The sequence below is a fragment of the Salmo trutta genome, chromosome 30 (assembly GCF_901001165.1).
Source record: "Salmo trutta chromosome 30, fSalTru1.1, whole genome shotgun sequence".
Classification (NCBI taxonomy): Eukaryota; Metazoa; Chordata; class Actinopteri; order Salmoniformes; family Salmonidae; genus Salmo; species Salmo trutta.
The window spans coordinates 40,055,998-40,073,422 of NC_042986.1; the positions used below are offsets into that span (position 1 = coordinate 40,055,998).

At 39.3% G+C, this 17,425-nt stretch overlaps 1 protein-coding gene across 1 annotated transcript; it reads right to left on the reverse strand.

Moving 5' to 3' along the window:
• Positions 1–2,313: 2,313 nt before the first annotated feature.
• Positions 2,314–17,171, reverse strand: alx3 (ALX homeobox 3). Its single transcript, XM_029724153.1, has 4 exons — positions 16,580–17,171; positions 3,965–4,242; positions 3,299–3,406; positions 2,314–3,092 (listed from the first exon to the last, which is right to left on the reverse strand). The coding sequence occupies exons 1-4, from the start codon at positions 16,941–16,943 to the stop codon at positions 2,730–2,732; spliced, it is 1,113 nt and encodes a 370-aa protein (XP_029580013.1). The 5' UTR covers positions 16,944–17,171; the 3' UTR covers positions 2,314–2,729.
• Between the last annotated feature and the right edge of the window lie 254 nt (positions 17,172–17,425).

The window sequence follows — 17,425 nt, forward strand, 5'->3', positions numbered from 1 at the left end:
AGAAGGCCAGTTGTATTGCTTCTTTAATCAGAACAATAGTTTTCAGCTGTGCTAACATAATTGCAAAAGGGTTTTGCAATGATCAATTGGCCTTTTAAAACGATAAACTTGGATTAGCTAACACAACGTGTCATTGGAATGCAGGAGTAATGGTTGCTGATAATGGGCCTCTGTACACCTATGTACTGTAGATATTGCATAAAAAAATCAGCCGTTTCCAGCTACAATAGTCATTTACAACATTAACAATGTCTACACTGTATTTCTGATCAATTTGATGTTATTTTAATGGACAAAAACGTGCTTTTCTTTCAAAAACAAGGACATTTGTTTATTTTGTGGAGTCTGACATTGCTCGTTCGGATATTTCTTCATTTTTATTTTTGGAATTTGTGTGTATTGTTTGTATTGTTAGGCATTACTGCACCTGCAATAACATGTGTAAATGACCAAAACTATTTTATTTAACAGTACAGTAGATTTCACTACAGTAAAGTAGAGTTTAATTCAGTACAATGTCTTTACTGTACTGTATTGTACAGTATTGTGCTCCACTCACTGTACTGCATTGTACTCCACTGTACTCCACTGTACGTTAACATCAAGGCCATGGTGGACTGACCAAATTTCAACTACCTTTCAACGTCGATGGACGTCCGGTGTTGGTCGGTGCTCAGTGGATTAGAGTGCTTGTTACAGTAAATGGACAGAGAGGGTGCTCATGGGTAGGTGTCAGTAAGAGGTGGGAGAAGTGACATTAACTGGAGAGTGAGAGTGAGAGACAGAGAGAGGGAGAGACAGAGAGAGAGAGAGGGAAAGGGAGTGGGAGAGAAAGAGAGAGAGAGAGCAAGAGAGAGAAAGCGAGAGAGAGAGAGAGAGAGGGGGGGGGTTGTCCAGATAGACTGTTTTAACACTCTTGCTTTGACCACCAGATAACAGAAAGAAAAAGAAAACAGTTATGATCTGAACATAACAGTATGCCAGTGGAAGGGAGGACAGTAGCAGGAGACACTATGAGCTGAACATAACAGTATGTCAGTGGAAAGGAGGACAGTAGCAGGAGACACTATGAGCTGAACATAACAGTATGTCAGTGGAAGGGAGGACAGTAGCAGGAGACCCTATGATCTGAACATAACAGTATGCCAGTAGAAGGGAGGACAGTATCAAGAGACACTATGAGCTGAACATAACAGTATGTCAGTGGAAGAGAGGACAGTATCAGGAGACACTATGAGCTGAACATAACAGTATGTCAGTGGAAGGGAGGACAGTATCAGGAGACACTATGATCTGAACATAACAGTATGCCAGTAGAAGGGAGGACAGTATCAAGAGACACTATGAGCTGAACATAACAGTATGTCAGTGGAAGAGAGGACAGTAACAGGAGACCCTATGAGCTGAACATAACAGTATGCCAGTAGAAGGGAGGACAGTAGCAGGAGACCCTATGAGCTGAACATAACAGTATGTCAGTGGAAGGGAAGACAGTAGCAGGAGACCCTATGAGCTGAACATAACAGTATGTCAGTGGAAGGGAGGACAGTAGCAGGAGACCCTATGAGCTGAACATAACAGTATGTCAGTGGAAGGGAGGACAGTAGCAGGAGACACTATGAGCTGAACATAACAGTATGTCAGTGGAAGGGAAGACAGTAGCAGGAGACACTATGAGCTGAACATAACAGTATGTCAGTGGAAGGGAGGACAGTAGCAGGAGACACTATGAGCTGAACATAACAGTATGTCAGTGGAAGGGAGGACAGTAGCAGGAGACCCTATGAGCTGAACATAACAGTATGTCAGTAGAAGGGAGGACAGTAGCAGGAGACCCTATGAGCTGAACATAACAGTATGTCAGTAGAAGGGAGGACAGTAGCAGGAGACCCTATGAGCTGAACATTACAGTATGTCAGTGGAAGGGAGGACAGTAACAGGTGATCCAACTGTGGTTTGTGACTACTACAATTTCCTATCGTAGCCAAATCAGTTGCAGTCATTACATTGCAGATTGTTTTGTATTTCAAATTACGAGTTTTAATCACTTACGTCAAAAACTAAATTTGATATCAGTAAAATCAATATAACTAATTGGTAGGTCTCATGAAGGAGATATGTGGGTGTAAGTGTAAGTGTTTAACCTAAGTGTAAGTGTTGATATGAGTTGGCAGGGGTCTTGTCATCAACATTATTGTGTTTTGATGTATTTCTGATACCTTTTAATACTTTTACTGGTAGATGTTTTCTAAGACCCCCTTCTGTTTATCCAGAAATCAAAGCCTTTGCTTATGACAAATATTCAAGATGGAAAATGGTTGAAAAATGGTATATAGGCATTCATTTCCACAAAATATTCAATCTTGGTTTTCATTTGACACCCAATTTTACCTGTTCGTATTAATTTCATATGTTGGTCCTTTTACATGGAAATGCCCAGGCACAAAATACCTAACAAACTCAAAGGTTGATCATGTCATGTTTTGAAATCTGTGGGTTTACGTTATTGGGAGAAGAATCGCAGTGTGTGTGTGAGTGTGTGTGTGTGCATATTGTAGTGAACCACAGGAGAGAGTTTTGACTTCTGCTGTTATCAACATGCAGCAACACAAACACATGTGGCCATAACTATCCATGGGGTAGCTAGTATACAAGATTGAGTTTGAATGTGTGTGTGTACATTGGCTCAGTCAGTACATAGTAGGGATCTGACCCAGACACTGTAGTGATCATGTAGGCCAGGATAGAAGACTCCCAGGGTCCTTAGCCTTCATCCGCAGGGCCAACAGGCTGGATGGCTTATACTCTGTCTCGGGCCCCGGCTCAAAGGAGTGGCCCCCGAGGGCCCCAGGGAAGCTGTGGAGGGAGTAGAGGCTATTGATGCCAGGGTGGTGTGGGGGGTGATGGTGAGGGTGGTGGGGGTGGCTGGAGGATGGGGGCATGCCCATGAAGCCCATGGAGGAGAGGTTGCTGTGGGGATGTGGGTAGGGGCTCATACAGGAGGAAGACATGTTGTCAGGACTCAAGACACAGCCCCCGCCGGACCCCCCACCCCCTCCTGCACCAGCTCCTGGCCACAGGTTGCTCTGCATCTAGAGAGGAAGAGAGTACGTCAGATTAGATTGAGGGGTGAGCGTGCGTAGGAGTGACGCCACATGTCGGAGGACAGTACCTGGTAGGTGGAGATATCATATGTAGTAGCAAAGTGAACTATGTGTGTCGATGTGTCGGTGTGTGTCGGTGTGTGTCGGTGTGTGTCAGTGCGTGTCGGTGCGTGTCAGTGCGTGTCAGTGTGTACCTGGTAGGTGGAGATATTGTATGTAGCAGCAAAGTGGTTTCGCACCTCCTGGATCTTCCCGTAGCGTTCCCTCTTCCTCCACTTGGCCCGCCGGTTCTGGAACCACACCTGAATGGAGAGAGAGAAAGGGATCAGAGGACATCTGCCACTTACCATAATTTACTTTCAAATGCCAAAGTTTGTTGTAAGGCAACAAGCAAAAATCTTAATTTAAAGGACTGAGCAGCAGTTCTACTTAGCATTTCTGCACATAAATATCTTAGCCTATAATCTGGATGTATTAAATGTTTGCAGGATGGTACTGCAAACTATTACAGTTGCAAACTGAGATAGTTACTTTAGCCAGGATAGGGGACTGAGATAGTTACTGTAGAAGCCAGGATAGGGGACTGAGATAGTTACTGTAGCAGCCAGGATAGTGGACTGAGATAGTTACTGTAGAAGCCAGGATAGGGGACTGAGATAGTTACTGTCGCAGCCAGGATAGGGGACTGAGATAGTTACTGTCGCAGCCAGGATAGGGGACTGAGATAGTTACTGTAGCAGCCAGGATAGGGGACTGAGATAGTTACTGTCGCAGCCAGGATAGGGGACTGAGATAGTTACTGTAGCGGCCAGGATATGGGGACTGTAGGATGTGTAAAATGTGATGAAGAGGGGCATTACCTGTACACGGGCCTCTGTCAGTTCGGTCCTAAGGGCCAGCTGTTCCCGGGCGTAAACGTCAGGGTAGTGAGTCTTCTGAAACACTTTCTCCAGCTCCTCCAACTGGAAGGTACTGAACGTGGTGCGGTTACGACGCTTCTTGTTCTTGCCTGATAGGTCGATGGAGTCTGCGATTGAGTCCCCTGTTTGGAGATCATTGGTTGGCTCCTTCAGCTTGATGCAGCAGTCTGAGTCAATCACTGGGTAGCCCATGGGCTTGGGACCCACCTTCTCTCTGGCTGAGGGAGGGTACAGAGAGAGAAAGGAGGAAGCTAGGGCTTACTATGAGATATATATTATCTTCATTTCGGCTGTAGAGTGTGTGTGTGTGTGTGTGTGTGTGTGTGTGTGTGTGTGTGTGTGTGTGTGTGTGTGTGTGTGTGTGTGTGTGTGTGTGTGCATGTGTGTGTGCGTGAAAAAAGTAAATTGCTGTGTTTAAGCGAGGCTCTGATGTCTACCAGTGGTAACATTGTCACATAGAGATATTCAGATTAAACAGCCAACCTAACATTAATGTCCACTGAGGCAGCAATGTAATATTCTCCATAATAATAAACAGGATTCATTAACATCCACTGTAAGAGGCATCAATGTAATATTCTCCATTAATAATAAACAGGATTCATTAACGTCCACTATAAGAGGCATCAATGTAATATTCTCCATTAATAATAAACAGGATTCATTAACGTCCACTGTAAGAGGCATCAATGTAATATTCTCCATTAATAATAAACAGGATTCATTAACGTCCACTGTAAGAGACATCAATGTAATATTCTCCATTAATAATAAACAGGATTAATTAACGTCCACTGTAAGAGGCATCAATGTAATATTCTCCATTAATAATAAACAGGATTCATTAACGTCCACTGTAAGAGGCATCAATGTAATATTCTCCATGAATAATAAACAGGATTCATTAACGTCCACTGTAAGAGGCATCAATGTAATATTCTCCATTAATAATAAACAGGATTCATTAACGTCCACTGTAAGAGGCATCAATGTAATATTCTCCATTAATAATAAACAGGATTCATTAACGTCCACTGTAAGAGGCATCAATGTAATATTCTCCATTAATAATAAACAGGATTCATTAACGTCCACTGTAAGAGGCATCAATGTAATATTCTCCATTAATAATAAACAGGATTCATTAACGTCCACTGTAAGAGGCATCAATGTAATATTCTCCATGAATAATAAACAGGATTCATTAACGTCCACTGTAAGAGGCATCAATGTAATATTCTCCATTAATAATAAACAGGATTCATTAACGTCCACTGTAAGAGGCATCAATGTAATATTCACCATGAATAATAAACAGGATTCATTAACGTCCACTGTAAGAGGCATCAATGTAATATTCTCCATTAATAATAAACAGGATTCATTAACGTCCACTGTAAGAGACATCAATGTAATATTCTCCATTAATAATAAACAGGATTAATTAACGTCCACTGTAAGAGGCATCAATGTAATATTCTCCATTAATAATAAACAGGATTCATTAACGTCCACTGTAAGAGGCATCAATGTAATATTCTCCATTAATAATAAACAGGATTCATTAACGTCCACTGTAAGAGGCATCAATGTAATATTCTCCATTAATAATAAACAGGATTCATTACCGTCCACTGTAAGAGGCATCAATGTAATATTCTCCATTAATAATAAACAGGATTCATTAACGTCCACTGTAAGAGGCATCAATGTAATATTCTCCATTAATAATAAACAGGATTCATTAACGTCCACTGTAAGAGGCATCAATGTAATATTCTCCATTAATAATAAACAGGATTCATTACCGTCCACTGTAAGAGGCATCAATGTAATATTCTCCATGAATAATAAACAGGATTCATTACCGTCCACTGTAAGAGGCATCAATGTAATATTCTCCATTAATAATAAACAGGATTAATTAACGTCCACTGTAAGAGGCATCAATGTAATATTCTCCATTAATAATAAACAGGATTCATTAACGTCCACTGTAAGAGGCATCAATGTAATATTCTCCATTAATAATAAACAGGATTCATTAACGTCCACTGTAAGAGGCATCAATGTAATATTCTCCATTAATAATAAACAGGATTCATTAACGTCCACTGTAAGAGGCATCAATGTAATATTCTCCATTAATAATAAACAGGATTCATTACCATCCACTGTAAGAGGCATCAATGTAATATTCTCCATTAATAATAAACAGGATTCATTAACGTCCACTGTAAGAGGCATCAATGTAATATTCTCCATGAATAATAAACAGGATTCATTAACGTCCACTGTAAGAGGCATCAATGTAATATTCTCCATTAATAATAAACAGGATTCATTAACGTCCACTGTAAGAGACATCAATGTAATATTCTCCATTAATAATAAACAGGATTAATTAACGTCCACTGTAAGAGGCATCAATGTAATATTCTCCATTAATAATAAACAGGATTCATTAACGTCCACTGTAAGAGGCATCAATGTAATATTCTCCATTAATAATAAACAGGATTCATTAACGTCCACTGTAAGAGGCATCAATGTAATATTCTCCATTAATAATAAACAGGATTCATTACCGTCCACTGTAAGAGGCATCAATGTAATATTCTCCATTAATAATAAACAGGATTCATTAACGTCCACTGTAAGAGGCATCAATGTAATATTCTCCATTAATAATAAACAGGATTCATTACCGTCCACTGTAAGAGGCATCAATGTAATATTCTCCATGAATAATAAACAGGATTCATTACCGTCCACTGTAAGAGGCATCAATGTAATATTCTCCATGAATAATAAACAGGATTCATTAACGTCCACTGTAAGAGGCATCAATGTAATATTCTCCATTAATAATAAACAGGATTCATTAACGTCCACTGTAAGAGGCATCAATGTAATATTCTCCATGAATAATAAACAGGATTCATTAACGTCCACTGTAAGAGGCATCAATGTAATATTCTCCATTAATAATAAACAGGATTCATTAACGTCCACTGTAAGAGGCATCAATGTAATATTCTCCATGAATAATAAACAGGATTCAGCCACGCAGACTTGTCTTTTCTCAGGAGATATGACTAAGATCTGAAGGAGGACGTTGGTTTGGAAAGGAGTGAACGTTCCTGTGTTGTCTCAGGGGTCCCACTGCTCTCTTACAGACCCCCTGATACGAGGTGAGAAAAACAGGCCAGATGAGCCACGACGACAAGACAAGCAAGTACATGACAAGCAAGTGAGCTGCTGACGGAATTCTTTTACTGTTATGCACAAATTTGTACGAGATAGAGTTGGAAATAAACATGGTTGCTTTTATAAAACTCTTGCTTTTTTCCCTCTTAATTTAGTATTTTAGCTTGAAGTCTCCTTATTATGTTTTAATCAGATCTGACTAGACACAACATTCCAGACCACTGTTTGTTTTGACCCGCATTAAATGAAGGTCAAGCCCCCTGAGCAGAACTCAAACTGATGTGTTGTGGGTTTGAGGAGGTTTCACACGGACCTAGTGTTTGGGATCATATTATGGACAGAATATATTACAGATTCTTCCAACTAATTTAACAAGTTCAAAGTTTCTTTTTGAAGACTGAAAATCTCGTTATGTGATAACTCTTATTGTAAGAACACATTTTTGACAATGTGAGTCCCAAATCATTTGAGTTTTTAATTCAATTTAGAAAGTTAGACATTTGACCAAATTTGATACAAAGTATCATTGTGTGTATAAAATAACAAGGCATGGTCAAATATATGCATTTCATGACTATGATAGATATGACACACAGACCATCTATTCATTTATGTGATACAAGTCACTTCCAAGTAACTGTACTGGACAGTACCATTATGGACTGGGTGTGTTTGGATCACTTGACAGTACCATTATGGACTTTGTGTGCGTTTGGATGACTGGACAGTACCATTATGGACTCTGTGAGTGTTTGGATGAATGGACAGTACCGTTATGGACTCTGTGAGTGTTTGATGAATGGACAGTACCGTTATGGACTCTGTGAGTGTTTGGATGACTGGACAGTACCGTTATGGACCCTGTGTGTGATTGAATGACAGTACCATTATGGATGTCATAATGTCATAACATGTTCTTCATGTTAATGATGGGGTCCCAGAAGATAATTATTCTCTCTGTCCCCTTTGTCCTATCTAGACTTTTTTCCCATGTCCTATCAGCAGGCTCACTCTGAGGACAGTTGAGAGCAGTCATTCAGCATAGTCCTATTTAACTTCCTGTCCCAAACAGAGAAGTATTTTCTTTTACCACAACGCTACATTCCCCCCTATTCCCAACATAGTGCACTACTTTTGACGAGGGCCTATAGGTCTCTGCTCAAAAGTAGTGCACTATTTATGGAATAAGGGGTCATTTTGGGACACACCCCTGATGTTGGTTTAGAATAGATCCAAACCCACACCATAGTTCATCTGTGGCATTGTGTGACAAAACTGCACATTTTGAAAATGGCCTTTTATTGTCCCCAGCACAAGGTGCACCTGTGTAATGATCATGTGGTTTAATCAGCTTGTTGATATGCCACACCTGTCAGGTGGATGGATTCTCTTGGCAAAGGAGAAATGCTCACTAACAGAGCTATAAACAAATTTGTGCATACAATTTTTAGAGAAATAAGCTTTTGCTGCATTATCAGATGTCAGACATATTTTTGGTAAAATGTCAAATTTCAGGAACATTGAATTGGGTTTAACAGTTTCTTAAATTTAAAATATATATTTTATTTTTATTTTGTATTGTTCATTTTTGGACTGTGTAGTTCAAGAAATGTCAACATGGATGAGATCTGGGGTTAGGAATACCTGGTCAATTCAGCATCCCTCTAACTCACTATACTGAGATCTGGGGTTAGGAATACCTGGTCAATTCAGCATCCCTCTAACTCACTATACTGAGATCTGGGGTTAGGAATATCTAGTCAATTCATCACCCCTCTAACTCACTATACTGAGATCTGGGATTAGGAATACCTATTCAATTCATCATCCATCTAACTCACTATACTTAAATACTTATTTATATAAAAGTTTTAGGCAATGTGCTATACCATCCCCCCTGCTTTACAATCCCTAAACCCTAACCCTCTTCCCTTCCAAGCACCAATAGACAAAACAGGAAGACTAGTCTTCCTTTGAAGGTGTGTGAGTCTGACTGTGTCCCAGAATGTTGGACAGCAATCAAGTGTCATGTGAAAACAACATATCTCTACTCAAATCTGACCCAGAAAACCAACACTCAGGTTAAATTCACAGACAGACTGACGCCAAACGGATAATCTTGTCCAAAAAAAGTATTCTAATCATACCAATATTTGGGGCTTTCTGTATCTCATTCTTATATGGTCCACAACCCATATTTCCAAAAAGTTGAATGAAAACGCTTTCATTAAGGGTTTTCATAAAAGGGCAATTCCATTGTAACAGAATTGCGATTTGACACAGATTTTTCACTTTAAAATGTATGCCATACAAAAAACATTGATTTTAAAGTTTAACAAACTGTGCACTATGCACAAGGACTACTTTGGACAATTTACACTGAAAAATCTGAACCAATCATAAATGTCTATGTTTCACAAGTTTGGACATCACAGTACAGCACAGTAGAGTACAGTAGAGTACAGCACAGTAGAGTACAGTAAATATGTTCAATACTGTAAACTGTACCGTACTCTACTCTAGTGTGCTCTACTGTACTGAGATCTACTCTACTGTACAGTACTCTACTCTACTGAACTCTACTCTACTGTACAGTACTCTACTCTACTGAACTCTACTCTACTGTACTGAACTCTACTGTACAGTATTGAACTCTACTGTACTGTACAGCACTCTTCTCTACTGTACTGTACTCAACTCTACTGTACAGTACTCTATGCTAATGTACTTAACTCTACTGTACAGTACTGAACTCTGCTGTACTGTACAGTACTGTACTCTTCTCTACTGTACTGTACTGTACTGTACTCAACTCTACTCTACTGTACTCTACTCTAATGTACTGAACTCTACTGTACTGTACAGTACTGTACTCTTCTCTACTGTACTGTACTGTACTCAACTCTACTCTACTCTAATGTACTGAACTCAACTGTACAGTACTGAACTCTACTGTACAGTACTGTACTCTTCTCTACTGTACTCTACTGTACTCAACTCTACTCTACTGTACAGTACTCTACTCTAATGTACTGAACTCTACTGTACAGTACTGAACTCTACTGTACAGTACTCTTCTCTACTCTACTATACTGTACAGTACTGTACTCTTCTCTACTGTACTGTACAGTACTCTACTCTACTGTACAGTACTGTACTCTACTCTACAGTACTGTACTGTACTCTACTCTACTGTACTCAACTCTACAGTACTCTACTTTTTGGTAATTCCGTTACCAATTTGGAAACAGAATTACAAGTTTGAATCACTTAATAACTCATAAACAAACTTGATATCAGTAAAATCACTATAACTAATTGGTAGGTCTACCTTTACTTTTTACTCCTGTGAACTTTCATTATCCTCCCTCCTCATGAGGGAGAGAAATTAGACTATATCTTAAATATAAGTGGGTGTTTGGTAACAGAATTACAAGGCACAAGGCAATATGTGTTGATATTAGTTGGCAGGTGTGTTTGGAGGTATTTCTAATACCTTTAAAACTTTTTTCTGGTAGATGTTTTCTAAGACCCCTTGTCCATCTGTTTGACCAGAAATCAAAGCCTTTCCTTATGACAAATGTTCTAGATGGAAAATGGTATCTATGCATTAATTTCCACAAAATATAAAATCTTAGTTTTCATTTGACATCCAATTTGATATGCTCCTATGAACTTCACATGTTGTTGCTGATTGATCCATTTGGATGGAAATGGCCGAAAGGGAAGGGGGGATATCTAGCCAGTTGTACAACAGAAAGGGGGGATACCTAGTCAGTTGTACAACAGAAAGGGGGATACTTAGTCAGGTGTACAACAGAAAGGGGGATACTTAGTCAGTTATACAACAGAAAGGGAAAGGGGGATATCTAGTCAGTTGTACAACTGAAATGAAACAGAGAGGTGCCGGGGGCTGCCTTAACCCTTGTGTTGTCTTAAGGGTAAAAAATGACCCGCCACTATGTTTAACAGCAGAGAAAACCACCTAAATTATATTTTTTCAACTTGAAAATTGATGATTTTTCCTAGAGTGCGCCCAACATTAGAAAAAGTGAAACATCGCCTTTGTTCATATTTCCATGTAAGATGTACACCACCAGAGTACAAAGATTGTCTTATGATCATTTTTGACCCGACAGTTATTAAATCATTTACACACCACAAAAACCACAAGGACACACATACACAATGAGAAATTGAGATTGTGTGCTACTGATTAGACTCTAATACTTAAACTTTATTGTGCATGTGCAGCATCTCCCCTCCACAACCCCACACATGACTCAAGGTCACAGACAAAATTAAAAAAAATTCAGACAAAATAAAAACAATTTCAGACAAAATAAAATATCTGGAAAGCGTTGTTAACTAATTGGGAATGCAGTAAAAGGCTATAAAGGTGCTGCAGATGACAGTCCCCCCAGTTCTCTCTTTGCTGAAGCCATGAGTGCATGTTTCAGTGCCCAACAGGTAGTAGATCAGATTTTTTCAGATGTCCGGAGGAACAAGAGAACAATGATTTAGAAGAGGAGGTATCTTGAGAAGAAGATCACCATGGTTGGTACGGCGAGAGGCCTTCTCATCAATGTTTGCCATCACCACCACTCTAGTTTCTTACCTCCCAAAGAGGAACAAGAATGTGGTCCTCCTGAGCACACTGCACAAAACGGCTAAGATCAGTGATCGTGAGGACAGGAAGCCAGCCATCATCCTGGATTACAACCACAACAATGGAGTCGTGGACAACCTGGACAAGGTGATTGGAACTTACAGCTACAGGAGGATGATTGCCCCGCTGGTCCCTGGTCATCTTCCCTGTCCTCATACAATGCCTTCGTGATATGGAAGAAGATCAACCCTACCTGGATGCCTGACAAGGGCAGGGTGTTCCTGGAGCAGTTGGGAAAGGCACTTGTAATTCCTCATTGTACAGTATATAACAATATATCACTATGTTGCCAAAAAAGTTAAAGACCGTTATTGTTTCCCTTCAATAAAATGCATTCAAAACTACTTTCTGCACATTTCTGCTACTTTCTTAGGCTATACAAGTGCTCTCTTGCTAAAAAAAAGTATGTTTACACCTAAGTAGTACATTTAGCAATACTAATAATAAACCTCAACTTTAGTAAAGAAAACAATTATGAGAGGTGTGTTGTAATAAAAACGAGTGGTGTCCACTGATTAAATGCAGTCTTTCTGCATTGTGAAGTGGGAAAAATCAGATATTCACAAAGTTTCTTCATGCAAAATAGATTTGGGGTTTCAAATTCAATTAAGCTGCTTTATTTTAGTGAAGGCGTGTCATTTTTTACCCTTAGGACAAGTGGAGTATACAGAATGTTAAGACTACAAAAGGGTTAATTGACAGCCACGCCGGCTGGGTAACAGTGGGTTAACTGCCTTGCTCAGGGACATAATGATATTTTACCATGTCATCTTGGGGATTCGATTCAGCAAACCTTCGGTTATTGGCCCAATGCTCTAATCACTAGGCTACCTGCCGTGTCTGTGTATGTGTGTGTGTGTGTGTGTGTGTGTGTGTGTGTGTGTGTGTGTGTGTGTGTGTGTGTGTGTGTGTGTGTGTGTGTGTGTGTAAGCATGTACGTGTAAGTGTGTGTGTGTGATAAGCGTGTACGTGTAAGTGTGTTTGCGTGTGTATAAAAAGTATTAATTCAAGACCACAGACAAAACCTATGGAAATAGAAAAGTATCCATTTTAAATCAGACCATGGTATTATCTAGAGGAAGATTAACTGAAGAGATGGAGTTTCTCTATCACACGGTTGTCTTTGGCAATAACATGAATCAGACTGCTGTGTGTTATTCCTACACACACAGATATATCACTGTCCTTATCAGAACTCACATCCCTTAATAAAGGCAACTTTAGAGGATAGATTACAAACGTCAATAAGTAATACCGAAGAACCACGTCATTTCCTAAGACTCGAGTTCACGGGATATTAGGTTTTAGTAAAGTGTTTCAAACTTGGAACGCTGTGATGGTGCATGCCTCAAGCCAAAGAATATTATCTGTATTTTTAAATTCATCTAGTTCTTTAAGTTTATTATTATTTAGAGAATGTTCTGAATGTGGTTAAATATGATAGATAATATTGCACACCCCAAAAAATTAGGATGTAAAAAAAAATTTTTTTAAAAGGACAGGGTCTTCCAGAGTCAATATTTGCAAATAGGGCCTGTTGCATAAAACATATATTGAGCATCTAATTAGGAAATGTGTAAAAAAATTTTTGCGTTTCAGAAAAAAAACTGAATTTTTAAATAAGAAACCTTCTCAATTTAAAATGAACTTAAGTTGTATTCTGTTTTTTGTTTGTTTCGTTTATTACTGTATTTTGTGGAGGATGCATATGATTGGTGTGTTTATAAGATGTGTATGGCACGGTGGAAGCTCCCGCCACCGACGCCGTAATTACGCCGTAATCCCGCCACCGACGCCGTAATCCCGCCACCGACGCCGTAATCACGCACCTAGACGGCTCAGGTTAAAATAATGACGTTTTTTGATGTCGTTGCACATTAATTTGAGTCGACCTAGCCAATTTCGGTGGGCTGGCTATTATTTTTTGTAGTCGTCTAGGCCTATAATGTTCCATGCCTTTAAATTCGTGTTTTAACATTTTATTCACATTTTATTTTCTAATAATTCGAAAGGGCAACATTGGGGATATTAGGTTCACCAAAACAACTAAGTTCTGAAAAGGAGCTCGCAAGGAACAAAAAAACAGGCCTAATTCAAGATTTTCGACCTATGAAGGCATAGCAGCATTCAGGGCCTCGTTTCCCAGAGCCTTCGTAGCGTTAAGATAGAACATAGTTAGAACCATTTTACGATGTATCTTTAGTAGCCGTGCTGTTTCCCAGAACCTTCGTTAGTAACGTTGCTGTTAAAAATCTTCACACATCTAAGAGTGATCCAGACCACTCATAGAACAGCCATGTTTTAGGTCCTTCCGCGTCACTTTATTCACAGACATCCCAGCTAGTAACGCGAGCGGAGTGGTCAGTATGTTAGGGTTAAGTTTAGGCAATATTCCGAAATCTTAAGGTTAGGCATTAACTCTGAGTTCAGGTAAATTCAGGTAAGGGCTAAGGTTTGGGATAGGCTTAAAAAAAAAAAAAACATCCCAAAAACAACTTTCTATCGCCTGATCCGAACGTGTAATCTTTGGAATCAAAGGCAGATGCTTGAATTAACAGCGCTCATTGTTGCCTCCCGATGTCCTCAGACATGGATGACCGTTGAATACTGACTTCGGGTGAGCTGTCCTGGCTGTGTTTAGGCTGGGTATCTGTCTGACTTTGACGGCTGTTAACTTCAGAGCGAAATGCACTACAAATACAAAGTTGCCAAAGTATTTGCAATTGTTACAAATAAGTGAAAAGATAAAACAATTCTTCAAACGAAAACCGTGATGACTGCATTAAAAGTTAAATAGGCTAGGCCTAAATGGACCGATATATTTCAATCATATTGAAATAACATTGAGCTTTATTTTGCCACTGGGCTACTGTCTGTATTTGTTTTGCCTCAATATGTTTCATGTGTGACAACATGTGCCCAATCTGTGATTTAGTGCATTATTATCGGGTAAACATAATACGCCACCTCAATAATTGCAGCCATAGATGGTAATATCTCTCGAGGAGCTAATCCGTCGTCAGTATTGTGGAATAACTCGAATGTTAAGGTAAGATTTGAATGGAGAAAGCTGATCCGACAGCAGCGTTGCTATTCTTTCGATCCTATCAATAGGCCTACTAACCACACGACACATGGTCTAACGATGCACTTAGCGAAGGTACTCTCTACTTGTTTGTTTGGGACACACTTAAAAAGGTTGGCTCGTAAATAATGACGCAACTGGTACGATCATCGTTATGCTTAAATTACATCGCAACTGGGAAACGAGGCCCAGATCTACAAAGTCATTCCGTTATTTTTTAGGGATTTCTTCAGCCGGGGCCTGCTGTGTGGACTAATAAACACCAGTCCTTTGATGGTCCTTTGGAACGTTATCCTAAATGATAGAAAACAAGCTAAATAATTAGGTGAACAATTAAAAACAGACATTTGGTGAAAAGGAATCACGATCATTAGATGGTACATAATGATTCAGGGGCTTAGTAAATATAGTAAATATTATAAATGTAGGATTTTCACATAAAAATGCAGGTTCCTGATTTTACTTCAATATTTGAATGTGTTCAAAAAACATGATATTCTAAAATGTAAATTCAATTTAATGTAGTGTTTCATTTACAATTTTTTTCATGATATTTACTCTCAATTTAAGAATTTGTGTAGCTCAATTTTGTGGGTAATACATTTTTGTTGTTGTTATTTTATTATACTCTTAAACAACATTATATGAATGTTTGAGGTAAGAAAATCATATTTATATAGCAGTATTAAGCAGTTTGTTGTGCTATGAGGTGTAATGATTCATGATAAACGGATATCAAAACCTTCGGGCAAATGTACGTTAAAAAATGAGATTACCCATTCCCACTTTAAACAAGGTCATGCGCATAACAGCGCGTAACACTTCATACTGGAGGCACATGAAGCATCTTACTATGCTTCCAGTTCCACCTCCACTTCTGTGTTCAGCAATGCGTGATAAAGTGTGTTAAAATGGCAAAAAATAAAATAAATCAACATTAAGACATGATCACTGAAAGTAACTGATCAAAAAGACGAAGTAGATCTAACGAATAATAACAGTTTGGGAATTGATACACTTCTGTTGGAAGTACGCCATTTTTTTTAGACGCTGGACTTAATTTATTAGTGTTTGTGAAACGCCAAAAGTGAAGTATATTATACATCAGAATACCTCATGTTAGAAATACAAAAAAAAGCTGATGTAAATAGTTACGTAATTATAAAAAAGATAGAACTAGCACAATATTCTTTACAGTGTGAAGACGTTTTTATCCAAAGGCCTTGAAAAATATGCATAGGCTATGTTCCGCGACAGAGAAACCCTGAACATATCCACAGGTCTACAAAATAGGTGAAAATGTAATTTTGAAATAATTTGAAGTAGCTGACAACAAATGTTGGTCTCAATTATCTTTTCACGGGCATGTGTCTTTTTCCGAATGGATATTGCATAATGTTTCAACGGTTTCCACACGCAATAGGACATTACTCAGTTAGGCCTATACCATATAGGTAAATACATCATTATTATAATTATTGTCAGTATAGTTATTGCATTTCCCCCTATTTTCGTAGAGAGGCTCTAACTTTTTCACAGTTAGCCTCACACTGATGGCCGTGATTTAGATTTTAAAAAAATCTCCACTTACCCTCGGAGTTGTTTTCATAAAACGAGCCCTTCACGCTTATTGATAAACCATTTTGATCCTGATTAATATTTTCCATATATTTGCTATGTTTGTTGGGCGAGGCGCGAGGGTTCGTGGGAGCTGCCCCGTGCGTAAAGTCCGCGGGTGCGCCGTCATTAAACTGTCCCATGGAGCTCGAGCTGTAGAAGTCACCCTGACCCCGGAGACTCAGACGGTGCGCGAGAGGAAGGTGTGCGTTTTTCTGAAATTCGTCGCAGGGAAGAAACGAACCCGAGGAACTATGCTGCTCCAAACCGGGTGAGTTCTCTGTTGGTGTCCGGTTTGGCTGCGAAGAGAAAGACAAACAACTATCCGTCTCCATCATGAGGTTGGTCCGGAACGCACTTTAACGACTACCGGTTACAGTGAAAGCAAGGCGCCTGTGCGAGCCCGAGAGAGTGGGTTTTTTCTTCTTCTCTTCATTTCAAATGGGTGGGATTTAGGAGATCAGGAACAAAGACCCGTGAAACAGGGAGGACGAGGCGGGACAGCGGGCTGATAGGCCTATGATCCGCCAATAATTCAATCACGTTGCTACAATTAACCATCGAACTCCTCTTTCATTTTGTTGCAAAAACAAACATATTACAAATCGGGGTTAGAGAGAGCATTTTACGCAAGGCAAATTACGCACAGATCCAGGCCTTTTGTTATGTTCAGTGCCAAATGGCCAAATACGCACAAGGAAAATAATGTTGCCAATGCTGCCCTAATTTTTTCCACTGGGTTTTACAGGTGTTGTTACATTACCTGGCTGTATTAATGTCAATGTAACAGTAAATGATTGTGATTGAGGTCAGGGAATGT